The 20,885-nt window shown below is 47.4% G+C and overlaps 1 protein-coding gene across 1 annotated transcript in view; it reads left to right on the plus strand.

Annotated features, from left to right (window-relative positions):
* The window catches only part of LOC146811659 (serine protease 27-like), a 227,066-nt gene that overhangs the window by 125,403 nt on the left and 80,778 nt on the right, over window positions 1–20,885 (plus strand). Inside the window, exons 2-3 of the mRNA XM_085618628.1 lie at window positions 16,883–16,903; window positions 20,171–20,333. Coding sequence (XP_085474754.1) covers window positions 16,883–16,903; window positions 20,171–20,333 — 184 coding nt within the window. The remainder of the gene's footprint in view (window positions 1–16,882; window positions 16,904–20,170; window positions 20,334–20,885) is intronic.

A 20,885-nucleotide genomic window follows, 5' to 3' on the forward strand; every position in this document is an offset into this window, starting at 1 on the left:
TGACTGCTCCATCAAGCTGATTGCAACATGTATTGCTCAGGTTGGAATCCTGGAATTGTGAAACCGCAAGCTAGCTCAGTATATTTAGGCACATGTTGCAGATGTGTACAGCTACAACTTTATACCATCTTCAAAACTCAACAGCACATATTATGAAACTATTTGATACTATACAGTGATGAGAATGCAATCAAGTTACATTTGGTAGAGTAGGTGTTTGTATATCTCTGTGATGTGGACTTCAGATAACTTGAAAGCACAAATATTCTTACTTAAACATCAACAATTGTGACATTTGTGATTTTTGGTGACTATTAAAAAAGACAGGTTAATAAGTGTTTTTCTTAACTTTGCTTTTAAAAAAAGGTAATTCGATATAGACTGCAACCTCAACTCTTACATAAAACTTTTTTTTTCACTCAGCATATCTTCAAAACTATATGACCATTGTGCAAACTAATTTCAAGTTATCTTGTTGGAAAATTGCTTTATGTGCCCAGCCGATTTAGGCCTTGGTTACGAGTGCCCTGCTTAGTGCTATATATCAATACAAAACCAATACCCCAGGGTTTAGAATTTAACAGGTGTGATACATAGTACCCATTACAAGTTGAGATATCAAAAATTTGACATAACATGTACATGTTGATACTTTATGCATTAAGGACCATTTGCCCTGTCATTTTCCCGCCTTTTCATCTGTTAAGTTTTGGTAGGGCAGGTTTATCATGCTGAAATTTACTGGTGGAAAATTGAGAGGTGCAATCTTTATCATATATAGGAGTGGGCGGAACTCATGGAGTTTCACTCTGTTGAATTCTGCTGAGTTACTTAAAAACTCAGTGAGATCCAATGCCAACGGGTAGAAAATATGCACGTTGAGCTGCTCACGCTGCAATTTAGTGCCAGTGGCGCGAGCAGCACTTAAAAACCAGCGTGAATGGCACCATGCAGTGTGCAAAAGCGTGCAGCCATTTGGGTTGATTTCACTACCACTCAAGTAGAAAATCTACTGGAGAAACAGTCCTCTGACTGCAACCACTCAAGACCACCTGTGACTGCCCGTGTTATAAAATAATCAAATTTGCCAGCTCTCATTTCTGGAGTCTTGCAGAAGAGAAATTCTGCAACAGAAGTAATGGTAGTCACCAAATTCCACCGATACCGAGGGCGGAACGAAACATTCCACACATCCCTGATCATCCCCACTAATTACTAAGTGTGACTAGCATTGCACCACTTGCATTTGTGATCGCAATGACAGGACGTTTCAAAGTTGACCTTACCCCTTGTAATTATGATCCCCAAACAGATAGTTGTACAAAACTTAATAATTAACAAGGTAGTCATAATAAAAGACTTAGAATGAGCTCCCCCCAAATAATTCATAATTCAATACTGTGTTTTAAAGTCTTTCTTCAGAATCATATACTTTTAGATTTCCTTTAAACTAACATCCAGTTAGCTTGGTCTGATTTCTCTATAGACTTGAGAGCAGATAACCAAAGCAATAGTAGGGTCAATTTGTGTAGCGCACACCAAAATGCCTCCTGAAGTTTAACTAACGTGTTTTTATTGTCAAATTGAATAGTACACTTTTTATCACAATGTTAATCATAACATATCTAGATTTAAACATGTGCATAAAAACTCTACAGCAAAAGCTCATCCCACTGAGCTATCCTGTAAGTAAAGGATTGCACATTTGATTGTTCCCAGTGATGTAACACAAAATGATGGATCCCCCTGCAGAATTTGAAAATAGTCCCCTCAGTGTTCCATTTCTCACAGATATTTTTTGACCATCGATATTTGTGCAACTCGATATTTTGTACTCTATATTCTGTCTCCGCACCATAATTGCACACTGCCAAAGGCCAGTGTCCTAATGCAGTGGCACAATTGTTTTCCATTTGGCTTCTCTGGAATGTGATTAGCTCCAGCCCTTTTCTCTAATCCTTTCTAGAATGAGAACAACTCAGGGGAAGTTTGTGAACAGCCACAAACGGAACTATTCCAGAGTGTTTGCACACTTTTAGTCATGCACACATCTTCAACAGCCCACCTCATGCACATGATTTTCTCTCATATAATGTTGTACTGTCATGGACCAATATTATGAGCACGAATTAATTTGTGAGTCGGGCATAGCAAGATTTCAGGTCATAACTGTGAGTTGCAACTCGTGTTTCAACAGGATAGATTGTTCAGTTGTTACATACAGTGTCTACAGACCTGTATTTAATTATATTCAGTAACAGACATGTCGCTCAGGCAGTGTGGCTTGGAAATGGTTACAAAACAGGTACAATTCGGTTACATTGTTTAACAAATGTGAAAGTGATGGGGAAAATATTGTTCTTCCAATCAGGCTTAAATTCATACAATTTGCTTTTAGTTATTAGCAAGCGGTCGAAATATAAGTATATTCGCCGTTGTGCAAGAAGAAATTCGTGTTCTTTACATTCACCTAAAACTAACCTTATAATCACATATTATTATCACATGTTAATAAAAAAAAACCATGAGCCTTAGATACAGCTTTTTAATCACATTCCAGCACATATTGATGAAGAAGATGTCAAAGTGTCTGTTGCTTAACCAAAAGTGTGTATTTTGGGGGCCTGGGTTTGGTAAAATCATTCATCATATCATTAATATTTTTGTATTGAAAAAGATGAAACTCTGAAATCATTTTCACCTTGTATACCAGTGGAAGAAGTGCTAAAACATGTGAAAACTGCCATTTCAGTCCAGCTATGTTCTTGATAATTAGGTTTCCCAGCTAAATCTTCCGACGTTTTCCATTTATGCCCACCCACTCATAAAAACACGCGCACTGGGACATAATGTGCTTTATTTCTGTAAGAAATTGGGCTATTAGTTGAGAGTGTTGAGATCTGAACCACAAAAGTCAATCAATAAACTTGTGCTTAACCCTCTGGTAGCTTGGCACGAAAGCAGTCGGGCTTAACTTCGAGGCAATGTGGAAGGTTTTAAGCAGTACTCAAACAGTAGTAACAAGAAGACACAGCACAAGAAAAAATCTCAAACTAATTTAGAAATATAAAGTATAATTTAATAAATAAAATGACATGAAGCAACAAAATATCCAATACATAGAATAACATTTATGAATTTGTAATGTATGGGTGAAAACAGCACCAAAAAGCACAAATGATACTTGAATATATCAGGTCAAGCTGGACCAGGTCAAAGTCACGATTCAGGCGCACTGCACACAGGCATGGGTCAGATTCAGGGACCAGGCTCATCCTGGTGAAATATTTAGCTTCTCTGAGTCCAAGTCCATGCAAGAAGCTTCAGCTATAGATTCTTGTTGGCGGGGGACATGGAAATTGCTGACGGTGTGAGGGGTAGAGTGTGGCTGGAACTTCACGTTGGTGGGAGAGATGGGCTGTCACGGTTTGGCCACCACTTACTGATCAGGACTTACTCCAGCAGAGGTAGAGGTCAGCAGCATAAGTCAGGCAGGTCCAGTTGGTACTGGTCAGCTGGTGTGAGCTACAATTGTCAATAGTAGGGCAGGCAGCCTTAAAGGTCAGGAAGGGGGTAGGCACCGTACTCAGAGACTGCTGCTCAGGAGAGGAACGCCATGCCCCACATTCAAGGCCCTTAAGTCCCCATGTCAGGAAGGAATACATAACACACCACAGGAGAGGCAGTCACAGTCGTGACAGGTGACACTGGCAGAAAGGCACATTGGGATTAGCCTGCAAAATGACAACTTTCTAAAAGTGGCATTTTCTGAATAGTAACTTAAAATCCAACAGTACCAATAAATAGACTTTTAAATTACAATTCAAATGAGTGGAAGAAGCATTTTTCTAGATGTCTCTAAACTGAGGTTACCATTTAAAAAGTGTAATAAGGTAACGCAGGGTTAGTCTATGGGAGTGACAGCCTTGCTACAGTCAAAAAACGACTTGAGGTGTTTTTCACTGTCAGATCGTGTAAAATGTAAATACACCTCCCCTACTTTTTAAATAGCATGGGCCTTGCCCTATTAGCCTGTAGGGGCTATTTCAGGGTTGACATAAGTATTAAAAAGGAAGGCTGAAGCCTAGCAGAGGTTTATTTCGCCAGGTTGAAATGGGGTTTTTTCACCCCAGGCCCCAGTGACAGGCCTGACACATGTTTTACAGTGCTTCTTGAGAGAGTGTCACAGTGTGTACTGTAGCCCCCTTGTAGGATTTAATTTACAGGCCATGACTATGGCTCCAAGTAGTACCATATACCTGGAATTTCCAGGTAAAGTTAATGCACTGATGGGGTGTATAGCACTTTTACAATGTGTGAGGGAGAGAGCACATACACTTTGCCACTGGTTAGCAGGGGTAAAGAGCACAGAGGGCTACAACCAACAAAACTGAGTTCAGCAAAAAATGATGAAGAAACAGCAACAAATCTGGGTAAATACTACAGCAAGGTTGGTAGGTCTAACAATTTCATTCTCCATTTTTCAGCTTGAAGAAACTCATCTAATTTCTATACCTGTGCTATAATAGATCTTGCAAACAGTGACCCTAAAAAGACTAAACTATGTATTTCCTTCTGAACCACTGGGAATTTTACTATGTCCCTGATCAGAGCTATCCTTATGGTAGGTTCAATTCTGACCCTGAATATTGTGCTGCACTGATAGAAAGCTTGCTTGCAGAATTCCTCTAAACGTACATAGCTCCATAACATATACTCCCATGACCAAGGGTCGGCGTCACATTTTGCGCAGGCTGAGGAGGGCTTATTCAATTTCTCTCAGGTTTACTAAAGGTGCAAAGTCGTGTCATACTGGATTGTTCTCAGATTTCCTGCTAGTGGGATTCTATGGACGCCCAGGAGTGCATAGAGCTATTCCTCCTCAATAATCTATACTAGAATATAAATGTAACTACTACTGATTCTTGAAGTAACCGCCTTTCCTAAATCCACGTCGAGAAAGTAGCTTTTAAATATTAATATTCACCCCATCCTCTTTCTTCAAACCAATGTATACATTTTTTTTGTTTAAAAAACGAAACTAGTGCTGGCATCCTGTGACACTAGTGAATAATCGAAAAAGTAATTAAGCTCCCACTTTCTTGTAACTGCCTAAGTTCCAGAATCAGTTATCTCTTCAGGGAGCTTCAGATGTTTCCGTATGAGGAGCAGATCATCTGTGTTTTCGACTCAGGTGTTCTGTCTAATCAAGTATTCATCTGGTAGAGCTGCTGGCACTTGAAATCTGACCCTCTGGAGCCAAAGATCTGTGGTAGCCATGCTCCTGGATCATCAGATGTAGTAGCACACAACTGAACAGTCCCTGAGTCATGGGAGGCAGCATCCTTTTAAATACTGCATAGCTCAAGCAAAGAAATAGACCTCTATCTCCAGACATGCCCAAACCCCTTTATGAACCCAAACCCCTTTATCTGATGATGATGTCAATTTCCAACTGCTTATTGGCTTTGATTTTCCATCTCTCAATAAGCTCCCTATAACATGATTTAATTTAAAAAGAAAAGGTACACAAGGAGCGCTTGAAAAAAGGAAGAGACTCTGAGGGAGTGTAACCATTTTTAGCAGTTTGAGCTGGCACATCAAACACCAGACTGTCAGTTCTTTTTCGATTTTTTCCAAAAGGGTCTTATAGTTTAACTTGAACAGTTCCTGCGACCATTTATTTTCTATAACCATCGGTACTTCACTGGTTTCCAATGTTCTCTCCCTCGACTATATTGCATATCTTGGTTCTAGTTCAAATGTACCATTTCTGCTTTTGAAGTATTGATCTTATAGCCATACACCCTTGAGTATTCTTCAATAATACTAAACAACTGTTTCACATTTCCAGTCTCTGGGGGATATTCACAAGAACATATCTCCGTTTCATCTCCACCTTAACGCATCAGAAGTGGAGATAGATTTAACACCCCATTCACAAGCTGGTGCAAACTGCAGACATCGCCAGTATTCCCGCGATAACTGCCCCAACATTTATCTCCATGGTGGACACCACCAACTAACCCTAATGAGATACAGAGTAGGCGCTACTGTGCAAAAACACACGAAAAAACCACAACACCACTTTCACAACGAACTGCCAGAGCTGCGATGCGAACCAAAAACAGGCGATAAGCCGCGGTAGCAGCAGGGAATTCACATCTGCCTTTTGCTGGTGTTAAGCAGGATGACTACCTGCAGCAATAAAGGGAGCCCAGCCAAGAGCCACACCGGAAGACCCACAGATGCCATGCAGACAATGATCATGCAACGCGGATACCCATGAGGGCCACAACACCCACCGCAACCACCCCAGGCCCGCCATCACCCCCAGGACCCATCCCGCACCCCCTCCTGGGAACACCACAGAGGCAGCGTACACAAAGACAACGGACCCACCTGAAAAGAACCTGCCACCCAGACCCAACGCCAGAGGAGGACATTGCCCTCTACAGGCCCAAAAGGACAACCATCTTCTGCATCCTGACCCACATCCCCACCTGCTGACAGTACCAACCCAGCGGACAACCAACATCCCTCCGTAGACAAAGCTGCCGGCTGCGCAGCACATTCTGGCCTCTGGTACCATCCAACCCACAACTGCCAGAGTCGGAGGAGTCACACAGCCAGCCCCATCCAAGGTCATCCCACCTGTCCTGGATGCCAACATCAGCCTGGTACCCCAGCACCCCCACGACACCCACACTGTGCAGGAGCAGCTGGAGACCAAGCAAGGCCCCTATGCCATAGCTGGATTCCCTCACGTGTCAGGGACAATCAACTGTACACATGTACCCCTTGTGCCCCCTGCCCACACTGCACACAACTACCACAACAGAAAGCACATGCATACCATGAATGTGCAGGCAATAGTGGACCGCCCGGGACTCCTCAACAATGTCGAGGCCAACTCCCCAGGCAGAGTGCATGAAACTCACATCTCCCGACAGTCCATCATCACCCAGCGCTCCCAGAATGTCACACATGGAAATGCAGTGCCCGTTGGTAAGTCCAAAATAAACACATCACACACCTCCAGCCACAGTCATGCAACTCACGCCAATGGGCACGCAGCACAACTACATTCAACATGACACACAATATGTCAACAAACCAGACACGACAACGGGAATCCGGCCTTGCCATGCCCACAACCCAGCCATGGCATGGCACCACAGACACACAATAGCAGGATGTGAGGAGAGGCATGGAGCAACCATGTGCAAGAGTGGCAAGTGACTAAGGAATGTGAACCTACCCAATGCCAGGTGTGGCGTGGAGGCGCCGGACAGAACACAGAGTGCAGACCACGTAAATGGCCATGTGGAGATCAACTGCTGGTGCATGGAGTGAAGTGGCCAGTGGACGCTGCCATGTCCCCAAAGGCTGTGGGGCAGAACGCGGAAATGTTACATGTTACATCCGCCCCTGCATGCACGTGCGTAGTGGGTTGGACTTGCGTATGCCAGGCCTGTGTTGGGGTGTGAACAAAAAGCCTGTTGCACTGGTCGTGGTCCTCATTCGCAATGGACAACGCATCTGCCAGGGCGGCGCCTCTCAGCCCGCCACGAGTCCTGCACGGCGGGGCCTGCATTTCTGTGTGCCTGCTGCACCCCAGGCGCTGGTCCACAGACCCATCATGCCTGCCTCAACGCACCAATGAGGCTCCATTCACCTGCCTACACCAGCGTGTGTCAAAGAGGGCCCACCACGTGGTGGTGCAATCTCCAAGCACCAGTCCCACGACCTCTGCAGCCTCCACAGACAATCGCTGCCCCCCCAAAGCTGGCCCACATTACTCCTTTCTCATTGACATACTCCGCCGGCCTCCCGTTCGGCCCAGTAGGTCCCACATGTGGAACTTTGTCCTGAGTCCTGAATGGCAGTGACCCCAAGTCCGTGGCAGCGGCCACAGCACCAGACTCCCTTTGATCAGTGAGGCATAATTCCATATTGCAGCCCTGCGACACGTGGTGCCACTAACCCTGTTTAACGCAAGCCGGTGACACATGGTGCCACTAACCCTGTTCAAAGCAAACCGGCGATGCGTGGTGCCACTAACCCCTGTTCAACACAAGCCGGAAACATGTGATGCCACTAACCCTGTTCAGAGCAAGCCGGCGACACGTGGATGAGGGCTCAGGCCTACCCTGCGGACCAGTAGGTCCCACATCCAGCACATAGTCACGAATCATGACAGAATCCACACCAGTGAATGCACGGAGAGGAGTAAGAGGAAGATGCGGCTCATTCCGGATCAGAGTCATGGACGTGATCGAACACTATCTACAACTGACCTGGTGCCATCAACCCTGTTCACCACAAGTCCATGTCCCGTGGTGCCACTGAACCTGAACTACATCCAACCATCCAACCTAAGCCGGCAACACTCGGTGAATGGCCCGTGCTGACCGCTGCCTCAGGCCTGCGGTCCAGTAGGTCACACATGTGGAACTGTGTCTTGGGTAAGATATGGAGGAGTCCACACCATTGGACAAGCCTCATCGCAGGCGGCATCACCAAACAGCACTGCTGCCACTAATGCGCAATGAGTCATGGGCACCATCTGGTTTGACCTTGCTGGCGTCTGAGTCCATGGCCTGGTGGCTCTCTGCATCTTCATCTGGCTGGACTTGGTGTCCAACGTGTGCCTGTTCCATTCATCTCCACCATAGTGACTGTTTCAGCGGTGTCCTGCCCTCTGCAGCATGCCCTGGGGTTACACCTTCCACTGTCCACCGAGACACTCCTCGACAAGCCCCTTTGTCACCTACGGAAACCTGCTCTGCACTCGTGACCCTGCCCCAGTGCTCTGCAAGTCAGTGGCCCGTGGCGGTAAGCCCGTGCAGGACGCTGTGCATCCGGGGCCACTAACTCTGTGCAGCATAAGTCATGGGGCCTTTATGGTTGAATGGTAGTGTCCTTTACGATGTACACTGTTGTTGATTTCTGACTGCACCAGGCAGCCCTTGCCGGCTGGTGTGCACACACCCCACACACATCCAACACAGGTGTCACTCGTTATGTGTGCCTGCTAAGAAATGTGGCTTGCGCATGTGCCATTCAATCAATCAATCAATCAATCAATCAATCAATCAATCAATCAATCAATCATTTGTACAGCGCACTACATACCCGCGAGGGTCTCAAGGTGCTAGGAGGGCTGCTACTGGTCAAACAGCCTGATCTTGAGTAGCCTCCTGAAAGTCAGCAGGTCTTGGGTCTGTCGTAGGCTCAGTGGGAGGGTGTTCCAGGTCTTGGCGGCGAGGTGGGAGAAGGATCTTCCGCTCGTGGTTGTTCTACGGATGCGAGGGATGGTGGCGAGTCCGAGGTCGGCGGAGCGGAGCTGGCGGTTGGGGATGTAGAAGTAAAGTCGTCTGTTTAGGTAGGCTGGGCCGGTCTTGTGGAGTGCCTTGTGTGCGTGGATGAGGAGCTTGAAGGATATCCTCTTGGTGACAGGAAGCCAGTGCAGGTTTCTCAGGTGGGAGGTGATGTGGCTGTGACGTGGTACGTCGAGGATCAGTCGTGCAGAGGCGTTTTGGATGCGTTGCAGTCGTTTGATGAGCTTGGTCGGGGCTCCTGCATAGAGGGCGTTTCCATAGTCAAGTCTGCTGCTGACGAGGGCCCAGGTGACTGTTCTTCTTGTATCTGTTGGGATCCACCTGTAGATCTTGTGGAGCATGCGGAAGGTGTTGAAGCAGGAGGACAAGACGGCGTTGATTTGCTTGGTCATGGAGAGCGTTGTGTCGAGGATGATTCCCAGGTTGCGTGCGTGGTCGGTGGGTGTCGGGGCTGCCCCCAGTGCCGTCCACCACCAGGAGTCGTCCCAGGCTGAAGTGTTGGAGCCGAGGATGAGGATCTCCATCTTGTCCGTGTTCAGCTTCAGTCGGCTGATCTTCATCCAGTTGGCGAAGGCCTTCATTCCTTCGTCAAGGTTGGATTTGGCGGTGATGGGTTCCTTGGTGAGGGAGAGGATCAGTTGAGTGTCGTTGGCATAGGAGATTATGTTGAGGTCGTGCTGTCGGGTGACGTGTGCGAGCGGGGCCATGTAGATGTTGAACAGTGTCAGGCTGAGGGAAGATCCCTGGGGTACGTCGCAGATGATCTCGGAGGCTTCGGATCAGAATGGGGGGAGGCGGACGCTCTGGGTTCTGCTGGAGAGGAAGGAGGTGGTCCATTCCAGAGCCTTGTCTCGGATCCCTACGGAGTGGAGGCGTGCGCGTAGTGTGCAGTGGCAGACAGTGTCGAAGGCAGTGGAGAGGTCCGGGAGGATAAGGGTCACAGTCTCACCGTTGTCCAGCAGGGTCCTGATGTCTTCGGTGGCGGCAATGAGGGCAGTCTCGGTGCTGTGGTTGCTGCGGAACCCTGACTGGGAAGGGTCCAGAATTCTGTTTTCTTCAAGGTATTGGGTTAGCTGTCGGTTGACGATCCTCTCGATGACCTTGGCCGGGAACGGAAGCAGAGAGATGGGCCGGAAGTTCTTGAGGTCTCTTGGGTCCACCTTGGGTTTTTTGAGTAGGACAGTGATCTCGGCGTGTTTCCAGCTCTCTGGGAAGGTCTAGGTCTAGAGGGAGAGATTGATGATGTTGCGCAGATGGGGTTGGGATGGAGCTGCTGGCTTTGTTGAGGATGTGGTGCGGGAATGGGTCTGACGAGGAGCCGGAGTGGATTGTGCTCATGATCTTGATGGTGTCATCGAGGCAGGCTAGCAGGGGGTCGTGGTCAATGGTGTGCAGAGAGTCTGTTGTATTGATGTCTGTTGGGGCTGTCTGGGTGTTGAAGCTGTTATGGATGTCTGCTAGCTTGAAGTGGAAAAAAATGGCGAGGGAGTCGCACAGGGCTTGCGACGGTGGGATGTCGTTGGTGTTGGAGCTGGAGTTAGAAAAATCCTTCACGATGTTGAAGAGCTCCTTGCTATTGTGTGCGTTGTTGTTGAGGCGGTCTTTGAAGGAGGTCCTCTTGGCAGTCCTGATGAGGTGATGGTGGTTGCGGATGGCGTCCTTGTGGGTTGTGTGGCTGTCCGGAGTCTGCTCACTGTGCCATTTCTTCTTTAGTTTCCGGCAGGCTCGCTTGGAGGCTAGGAGTTCTGGCCTGAACCAGCTGGCCCTCTTGCTGGTGTCTCTGTAGGAGGGTTTCTTCAGCGGGGCGAGGGTGTTGGCGCAGTTCTCGATCCAGCGTCTGAGGCTGTGGGCAGCGTCATCTGTTTTGGAGGGTTCGGTGGGTGGGCTGAGAACGAGGTTTGCGTGTAGTTGGTCTTCAGTGATTTTGCTCCAGCAGCAGCGGGGGATCTGTTGGATGCGGTGGTGTGTGGTGGGTTTCTGGAAGGTGAAGTGGATGCAGTGGTGGTTGGGCCAGGGGAGTTCGGTGGTGTGGATGAAGGAGATGTGGGAGCTTGAGGAGAAGACAGGGTCAAGCATGTGACCGGCGGAGTGGGTAGGCGTTGTGACGAGTTGCTTCAGTCCGAGGTTGGCGAGATTATTGATCAGGGTGGTGGAGTTGCTGTCATTGTTGTTCTCAAGGTTAAAGTTCAGGTCTCCGAGGAGGATGTAGTCGGTGGGGGTCAGGGCGTGCGTGCTCATGTAGTCAGCAATGGAGTCGCTAAACTGGGGTCGGGGTCCGGGAGGTCTGTAGACGAGGGTGCCTCCGAGGGTGGAGTTGGGGTCTGTGTGGATCTGGAAATGCATGTGTTCGGCGGTGCTGAGAGTGTCGTCAGTGCTGGTCGAGACCCTGATGCTGTTCTTGTGGACGATGGCGATTCCTCCTCTGACTCCGTTGGGGCGGTCTCTGCAGGTGATCTTGTAGATGTCTGGGATGGCAATGGCGATGTCGGGTGCGGAGGAGTTGTTATCCAGGTCTCTGTCAGGAAGGTGACGTCCGGGGATGAAGTGTTGAGCAGGTCCCAGAGCTCGACGACATGTTTGCGTGCGGAGCGGGTGTTCAGTAGGATGCATCGGAGGTGATTGTAGTCTTTCTTGGCGGGTGGTTCAGCGGCTCTGAGGCTGGTGTAGCTGCAGTTCCGGCAGGTGAAGGGACCCTGTGTGCGTTTCGGGGCGGCTTTGAAGCAGGTGTGGGTCCGTCCAGAGTTGAGAGCGTGGAGTGTGCTGGCATCGTAGCGACGGCGGTCGTCGTGGCGGGCGCAGGGACCAGGGGTTCTGGCACTAGGTGCAGTCCAGGTGCGGATGGGCGCAGACAGGCTTGCCCCACTGTGCGCGACCACCATATATGGGGAGGTGGGAGGGAGGAGCAGATGGGAGGCGGGAGGCAGGGCAGGGGCAGTGAATGGGGGTTCAGGGGGGCGGGCCGCAGGGGACGCAGTGGCTGGAGCTGGAGCGGTGAGGGGCGACGAAGGGAGAAGAAGGCAAAAGGGCACCGAATTACAGGGGCAGCAAGGGAACAGAAGGCAAAAGCGGGCACAGAATTACGGGGCAATGAAGGGAACAGAAGGCAACAGCGGGCACAAAATTACTGGGCAACGAAGGGAACAGAAGGCAAAAATGGGCACAAAATTACGGGGCAACGAAGGGAACAGAAGGCAAAAACGGGCACAAAATTACGGGGCAATGAAGGGAACAGAAGGCAAAAACGGGCAGAGAAACACGGGGACAGTGAGGGGAACAGAAGGAAAAGAGGGCACAGACCAAGTACACCATCGGAGCAAGTGAGTCTGTGTGGTCATTGTGTCAGCATGATCGGCACAGGCCCTACAACATCACAGTGTGCTGTCTTCAGCGGATGTTACCATGTCACCTCAGCGTTGGCAGTGACCCTGGACATGTAGCTTCGCACGCACCCACCTACATGCACAAGCGGTGTGTGCTGGTCCGGCGTACGTCAGGTCAGCGCAAGGGTGTGATTATTTGGTAAGGGGAGCAGGGTGTGGCTCGGACCTGGCCTTGGGCACGAAGTGCAGTAAGTGTGTCTCTGTGTTGGGGTGTTGTTGGAACCAGGGCCACAGTAGTCAATGTTGCAATGTAGCATGCACCAGGAGGGCGGGCCCGTACGTACGGGCACATGTAGGAGCGCAAAACCTCTCAGGTCTTGGCACATGCATGCCAAGTGCTATGTGGATCAGTCCTGCGGATGCATGAGTCAGTTGCCTGGCCTAATTCGCAGCGCGATCACAGCCAGCCATGGGCTGTACACCTGTGTCCGCCGTGTCCGGACCATTGGCCTACACTCACGTGGCCGCACACTTTCAAAGGCCAGCATCACGGGGTTGTTGGCATGCCGCTGGACATGCGTGGACAGGCATTACAATGGTGTGCTGTAGGAATGCACGTGATGCAAGTGTGCGGGCTCGTGGGAGGGAGGAGCAGCTGTGTGGCAACGTAACACACAGTGAGGCCGCTCATGTGCCACGTGCTGGGCATATCATCCATGATTCCCAGGGTCGCAGACATCCCACCACACTCACGACAGGCCTCTGTACATCTCCTGTATGCATGCAGATGGTGAAGTTACTGTAGGGATGAAAGGTCCTTTGTCTGAACTATCAGGCGATGGCACATCTGCAGCTCCGAGCAGGAAATTGCATGTGGCCAGCAGCCCCTGACAGATACGATAGCATTTGCTTGTGACTCCCACACTACGCACTGCCCGATGTGAGACCAACGTGTACACATCCCACATGCAGAAGTCCTTGGTCGTAGTTAGCATTCGTGAAATGGCCTTCACACATACTCCCACCCCAGGCCTGCACTCGTTGCACACAGACACTGCTCATTGCACCGAGCTGTGCCATTTCATCCACAGGACTGGCGCAGGGCAAGCCAGTGCCGCTTCAAGCAGAGCCACTGACGCAATGGCAGACCATTCCGGACACATGCTCAACTCCAGTCACGTGGACCTGTACCATGCACATCAGCTGCATGTACTGGGGGTACTGCCGTTGGCAGTGCAGCGGATCAGTTACCGGCTGAGCTTCCCCCTTGCAGACGTCACCTGCATTCAGCCTGTGTTGCATTGTCGCTCGTGCATATTTGAGTGGTCCATGGATGTCTGCCTCTCCAACGTAACGGTAGCTGACCTGGAGTACGATGTGTGTGTGCACCCCCTGTTGGCCCACGACCAGGAGTGTCACTGTGATGCCCGTTTACGGCATGCATGGATGTTTGGCATGCAGGCTGGAAACTGGACCTGGGAGATTGCATGAGTCGTCGTGTGTAGTGAGCACATTGAGCCACTACCCAATTGGGCTTTGGTGCAAATTGGGTCCAGTGGTTGGAGTCAGCACATCTGTCCGGGTCAGCTGATGGATTACATCAACGACATGTCAGATGTGGTGGACAACAATCGCTCATTGGAGATGTTGGCCTACACTGCTGCACTCGCGTTCATGGACGAGTGACAAGGAACCTGCAGTCACAACTGGATGTGACCCATTGCACATGTCCCGATGCCTGGTTGCATGTTGGGAATCTGGTCACATGTCTCAAGACAACAGTGGACATGGCTGCATTGGCCTGAACTCTTGATCCATGCGCAGACAACCAACGCGGGTTGGCGCTGACTTGTGTTGGTGATGGACTCCCCCGAGGTGGACATGGGCGCTTTCCTCCGTTCCTCATTCAGACATGCTGCTGCATTGGTCTGCATATCGTGGCACTTCTCTTGGCCGTACTGACACGCACTTGTTGATAAAGTTTCCACACTTTCACTTGTCTCCAACTGTGTTGTGTCTTGATTTGTATGCCAATGTGTGTGCCACGGACTCTCTGGCTCCCTGCCATACGTGAATTGCTACCCCATCAGGGCTGTGGGTTTGTACTTGTGCATTATCATGTCCCTGTTTCGTGCTTAGCCAGATGCATATGGCCGTTTACCGGCCACAGGCGGGTGCACTTGTATCCTGTGTTCGGTTGTGCAAATGTTGCTGTTTGTACCACATTATGTTCGATGTTGGGGTGCTCTGTTTCCTATGTGTGTGTGCTGCATTGTGTGTGAGATGTCCCTTCAGCTCTTATTTGGCTCACCCTTCTCCCTTTAAGGCAGTGTGGTTTTCACTTCTGTGCTTGTTCAGTGGTGTGATATTGCCGGGTTGTGTGACTTGTGCTCCTGGTTGGTGTTGTTACTCTTGGGCATGGTTTGTCTGCAGTTGTGCTGTGCTTAATTGTGCATGTGTGCCATTGTGCCCATCTCCCGCCGTCCACCCAGTCCCTGCTGGTTCCTCTCCCTGTTGCTGTTGTTTCTGTTGTTTTGGGCAGTTTCCGGTCCCCGAGTCCTGCTACCATCTCCAGACTGATGTGGTGGACACCATTTCCTCCAGGTCCTCCAGCTCCTGGTGTGGCGCTGGACTCCCACCTCAGGTGTGCATTGCGGCCTTCTTGTTGTTGGTGTGTTTCTGCTTGTTTGTGCCTTTCGCATCATTCCGGATGTACTGGTTTTCTTCCATTGTCCTCCTCCACCCTCAGACTGCATTCACCTTGTCCAAGATGCCCTGCCATGTACAATGTTATGTTGCCAATGGGGCTTGTGGGGTTGTCTGCTGGCTCGGGTTACCTCCATTGTGCTTGGCTGTTGTTTTCTATTTGGTTTGTCTTTCTTTTTCAGGCTTTTGTTGTGCTTATTCCTGCCTGCCGTGTGTGACGCAGGCCCTGCGGTGCTTATCCCTGCTTTCCTCATCACGAATGGGCTCATCGCACATTTTTTTGTGTTGTGGTTTGTGTTTTTATCTCCGTCGAGGTTGTTGTATTGCGGACATTGGCCACGGTTTCGGCAGACTATCGCATGGTACCGCCTTGTTGTGAATTCCACGTTGACACAGGTTTATTTTCACACGATAGGATGCGATGTGTAAAGTTGCGCTAGCATTTTTTAGTGATGTTTAGCAGATGTTCTCTGTGAATATCCCCCACTGAGTACAAACAGCGGCCCACATCATCAGCATAGACCAATTAAACAAGAGCACACAGGGCACGAAAGGATATCCCCAATCATCCCAGCGAGAGGCTCTATGTTGACAGCATTCGGTAATGGGGATGGGGACAGCGCTGACTGGTGCCGCTCTCAACGCTAACACTATAATGCCTTGCTTTCCAAAACCAGACTAGAAGTGACTCTTTTATATACAGACGAAGCAACCTGGTGAACTGAGTGGAAAACCCGTAAATATAAGAAGGAAAAATAAAAATACATTTTAAAAATCACAAATAAGTAGGTCAAAAGCCTTCTCTGTATCCAGCGGTAAAAGAGCAACAAGGAATGTGGTTGTTTCAACATTGTTAATAGCCCCAACCACATAGAGAGTGTTGCATGGAATAAATCCAATTTGCCTTTCCAGTAATCTAGAAGGGAGAAGATGTGCCAGTCACTTTGCCAAGATTTCAATCAATATTTTATAATGGAATTTTGCAGACTCATTGGCTGGTAGGATATTCAGCTAGTCTTTTCTTTATCTGGTCTAGGGAATATTACCTGACTTCTGGTATTAACTGAGGCAGCAAGTGCACATTCATAGCTCCTTTAGGAGACAGTCAGGGCTTCTGCTCTCACATTATGCTAGATTGCCTGTACCTCAATATATTTCTCCTTGAAACGCCCAGTGGCTAAGCTCAGCTTCACTAAATTCTCAGAGCAGATCTTATTTTTCTCTGTACAGTCCTATGCAATATCCTATTTTAAACTACTCTTTGGTAGTTTTTGATTGCCATTGTCTATGTCTAAGCAAACACAATCAGAATAAAAAGGAACATTAAATGCTTATGTGCCGAAGGTGAGAAGTAAATACGCTATTGGATGAGTACGTCGTACTTTCCTTGTGTTGGGGTCTTTGATTTGGCACACTTGGTGTAATTGTGATATCAAACCGGTTGAGCCACAGATATCTGTACCTATTGATCCAGGTTCAAAATCAATTGATACATGCTTTTTTTTCTTTCAGGTGTCCTGATATCTGATCAAGGTAATTCGTCATTTTTATTTCTGATTTGTAAAAGGCTGAAAAGAGTTACTATATGGCCATGTCTGATACTTTTTGGTATAGATTAACCGACACGTTCTGTGGATGAAGGCACGGTTACATAGTTATTGATCCGGAGTGTGCTAAGGCAATAACTCCACCCTCCCTTCAATAAGAAGCTGAGAAGTGCTGCAACAAGCACCAAGCTTTTTAAAAGTGTTCCTGTTTTTCTGGATGAGTTCCTCAAGAGATCCCAAGCGGCAGCCAGTGCTGGTAACCGACTATGGTAAAAATTCATGACTTTCTGGTGGAGAAATGCTGAGGAGCATTGCATGAAATGTGTCTATCATTCTGATAGGACATCAGGGAGCAAACCTTAGTTTTGGGATCACAAATATTATTGAAAAAAGAAATCTGTACGTAACCGGTACAAACTCTCCCAGTTGTATGTCAGCACATGGCATACAACATTATCATCTGACATACATGTTCTGCATTGAAAGTTTTTTCACAGAAATATTGTCCCAATGGGTGCACATTTCCTTTTATCAACTCCCATGGGTTAATATTTGTATAGGCGATATTTTGGACACAGTATTTATGCCAAATGGTCATCTGGAAACACACTTCCACAGAGAATCATGACTAGTTCTGGAGGACACATCATTAGGAGAATGAAGATAGATTAGATAATATTCTGAACACAGCTATCAAAGTCTGGATTTAAAATCATATGACAAGCTGAAACTTAAAATATTTATTCACAATTACATGAACGCTTGAGATAGTAAACAGAATTATTAGGGCAAATAAATTCTGGAAGCATAAGAATATGATGGCGTACTGATAAAAGTGGTCACTGTAAGTAGGTAGGAGTTTAACATAATGTAGTGATGAGGTCCGTAGCCAAGATGTAGTTTTAAGTAGATTTATTAGGTTACAGGATACAATACATAACATGTATTTGCAGAGCACACGTTCCCCCCCCAAAAGGGGCATCTTGGCGCTGGATATCAGACGTTTCTTTTTACCCGGCTCAATGGTACTCATTTTATCAAGCTCAGAAAGGGTGAGAGGCTGAGTGGACCCGCCAGGATTTGAACCATGTGACCATGATGTCAAACACAGGCTCTTGCAGTGGATGCATTAGTCCACTGAGCCACCAGACCAAGCAGCTACAACAATAGAAAGAGTATTTGGTCCATCGTGAGTCAGAGAACTATTCTGCCCTAACCCTACTTATGGAATCTCAACACATTTTGGCCCGGAGAATCAATCTCTGCCCTGTGTTCTGGAAGGCATCCAAAGTACAAACATGAAACATGCCATTCCAACCTATAGTCCATAAACTATTAACCATTGGGGGCTCCTTCGCGAAAGCAGAGGAGCATCGCCCCACTGCTCGCTGAACAGTGTAATCGGAACAAAAAATGATAATAACAGAAGTTATTATCCTTTTATTTTTAGTATCACCATGTTAGGGCTGGGCTTGGCTTCCTTGACACCAGGGAGGAGGAGTGGTTGCTGCCCTCTAAAGTGCACCTGACAGTTTGGCCGGCCGTCTTGGCCCGGCCATATCGTCATATGCATGGTGCATGTTCTCCACCCAGGCTGCATTACAGCCTTGGTGGAGAACATGTCCAGGCTCCCATTCCCTGTCTGAGCACCGAACCACGGCTCTCAGACAAATCACAACACTGCATTGCAGGGTGCTGATTGGCTTAGAGGAGCCTGGGTGGTTCTTGTTTGAGGAGTGGAGGAGAGACCAACCCACGCACCGTACCAGACGCCACTGCTATTATCAATGCCGTTGTCGTTCCAAAAAATACAGTTCCTTAAATGATGTCATGACCGGGGCACAGCAGGAAGGAAGAAAACATGCCAAATGTGTACTTACATAGGTGCCTTTTTTGATGTACTTCAAGCTTCTCCCTTCGTAAGTGTCCAGGAGAATAGTTTAGTTACTTTTGTGAGATGTCCTCAGGGAGCTGAATTATGTTAAAAGGAAGGATAGGGTAATGCATGTATTGTGCTATACTAAGACATTGATTCTGAATTGTTAGTCTTTTCTTGAGTATTCTTATACTTATTTCCACATTATTCACAATAAACAAGACACAAGAGATTGTACTGCCCCGCACTTTATGGTGAGCCACCAACCCCATTGGTATCAATTTCACATGGAAACCAAAGGATAGAAAGCGAGGACACCTTTCATAAACACGTCAGCATTCAAACAATCATAGTCCATCTGTATTTCATTGATGACGATTTTTGAATAACTATTCACTTTAGTGCAATTCTATTCAAGTTACAAAGAGCGTCCTTATTTTAAAAAATCAGTTAAAGTAAGAACCAGACAACACATGTTTTACAGTTTGCATACTACTTTTTCTAGGCTGTATAAAAAAAATAAAGAAAAAAGTTTAAACTATATCATGCGGAACAAACCTTGCTTTCTTTAGCACAGATGAAACAACATCAATTGATTACTTTCAATTGTGATCCTATGTGCAATAGACGATTTTACAATCATTAGTGTTATATCCATTGGGTAAAACAAAAACATTGGATACTCTGAGAAAGTATGATAAAAAAAATTGCAGACAGACACCGTGAACATGAGCAGATCCACGGACTTGGACGAAAGGACTATTAAGAACAGACAATTAATCGACAGGCAGTGTTCCCTGTACTAAACGTAGAGCCCGTTAAAGAAGCATGCCACACAGTGAAGGTGAGGGCTTAACTCCTGTTCGAAAAAGGCACTTACCACAAACAATTCACTAAAGGTTTCAAGTAGGCGGGGTTTGTAACCACACTCTCCTGGACATTGTTTTGAGAGTTAATTGGGTAGATATATATGGTAATTATTAATTCTTCTCTATTCTCGTGGAATAGCCGACGTTTTCTCTGCAACTCATATAAAGTTATCTTGAAAACATTTCAAACGTCACAACAGTTGCTAATGTTAGTTTGCAAATACATTTCACAAAAGTAGGTTTATGTAATAAAATGACACCAGCAACAATGACACCAGCAAGAGAGCAGAGCTGTGTTTTTTTCTACTGCAGTCTCCAGTTTTTTCAAGACCTTAAGCATTACTATCCAAGTTTTGGGGCAAATTTCGATGATATACTTTCAAAGGGTTGGTAAATGTAATATACCTGGTTCTTTACTGTATGTGTAGTTGTCACCCACTATTTAGTTCTTACACTTCTGAACAAGACTGTGGGCATTACTTGGCCAAAATGTTTGTTTTCTTTGCAGCGTGTGGAAAACCAGCCTTTAATGCTCGGATCGTGGGTGGGCAGGGGGCCCAGAACGGAGAGTGGCCCTGGCAGATTAGCTTGCGCTACAACAGTAGGCACCTTTGCGGAGGGTCCCTGATATCAAACCAGTGGGTGGTGACTGCTGCACACTGCTTTCCCAGGTAAGCACCTTAAAGAGGATGCTGACTAATGAAGGGCTCCATTTGCAAAGATAATTCTTTCACTTCTGTTAATGCTAATTTTCATTTGCAGGAGAGAAGGTGAAACATTGTACTAACTGCATAAGTAGCCTGTTTGCAAAAGGCACTTGTGTCTGTTTTTAGCATTTTTCAATGAGGGGATCCACACGCTAGTCCATATTTGTTTTGTGGGTTTGTTCAGGTTGTGCATTAAGTATAGTGAAAAAGTTGGGGGAGGGAGTCACTCAAGAGTCCTTAAATTAGTTTTGCTGGATGGTGTGGCCTAAGAACCAAACATAAGAAAATTAGATAAAGTATGGCTTATATAGATAAGAATGTGGAAAGTGTGGCTGAGTGCATGATGTATATGACTGAGTGCATGTCATATGTCACTTCTAACATGGCTGTTGTAGCTACATGTAAGGTCGATATAACTAACAGCATGGTATAAGTCAGTGGTTCTTCACTTGGGGTCCACTGACCCCTCGGGCCCACTACACAGAGGGTACCTAACTGTTTATACAAGGAAATAAT

The sequence above is a fragment of the Triturus cristatus genome, chromosome 7 (assembly GCF_964204655.1).
Source record: "Triturus cristatus chromosome 7, aTriCri1.1, whole genome shotgun sequence".
Taxonomy (NCBI): Eukaryota; Metazoa; Chordata; class Amphibia; order Caudata; family Salamandridae; genus Triturus; species Triturus cristatus.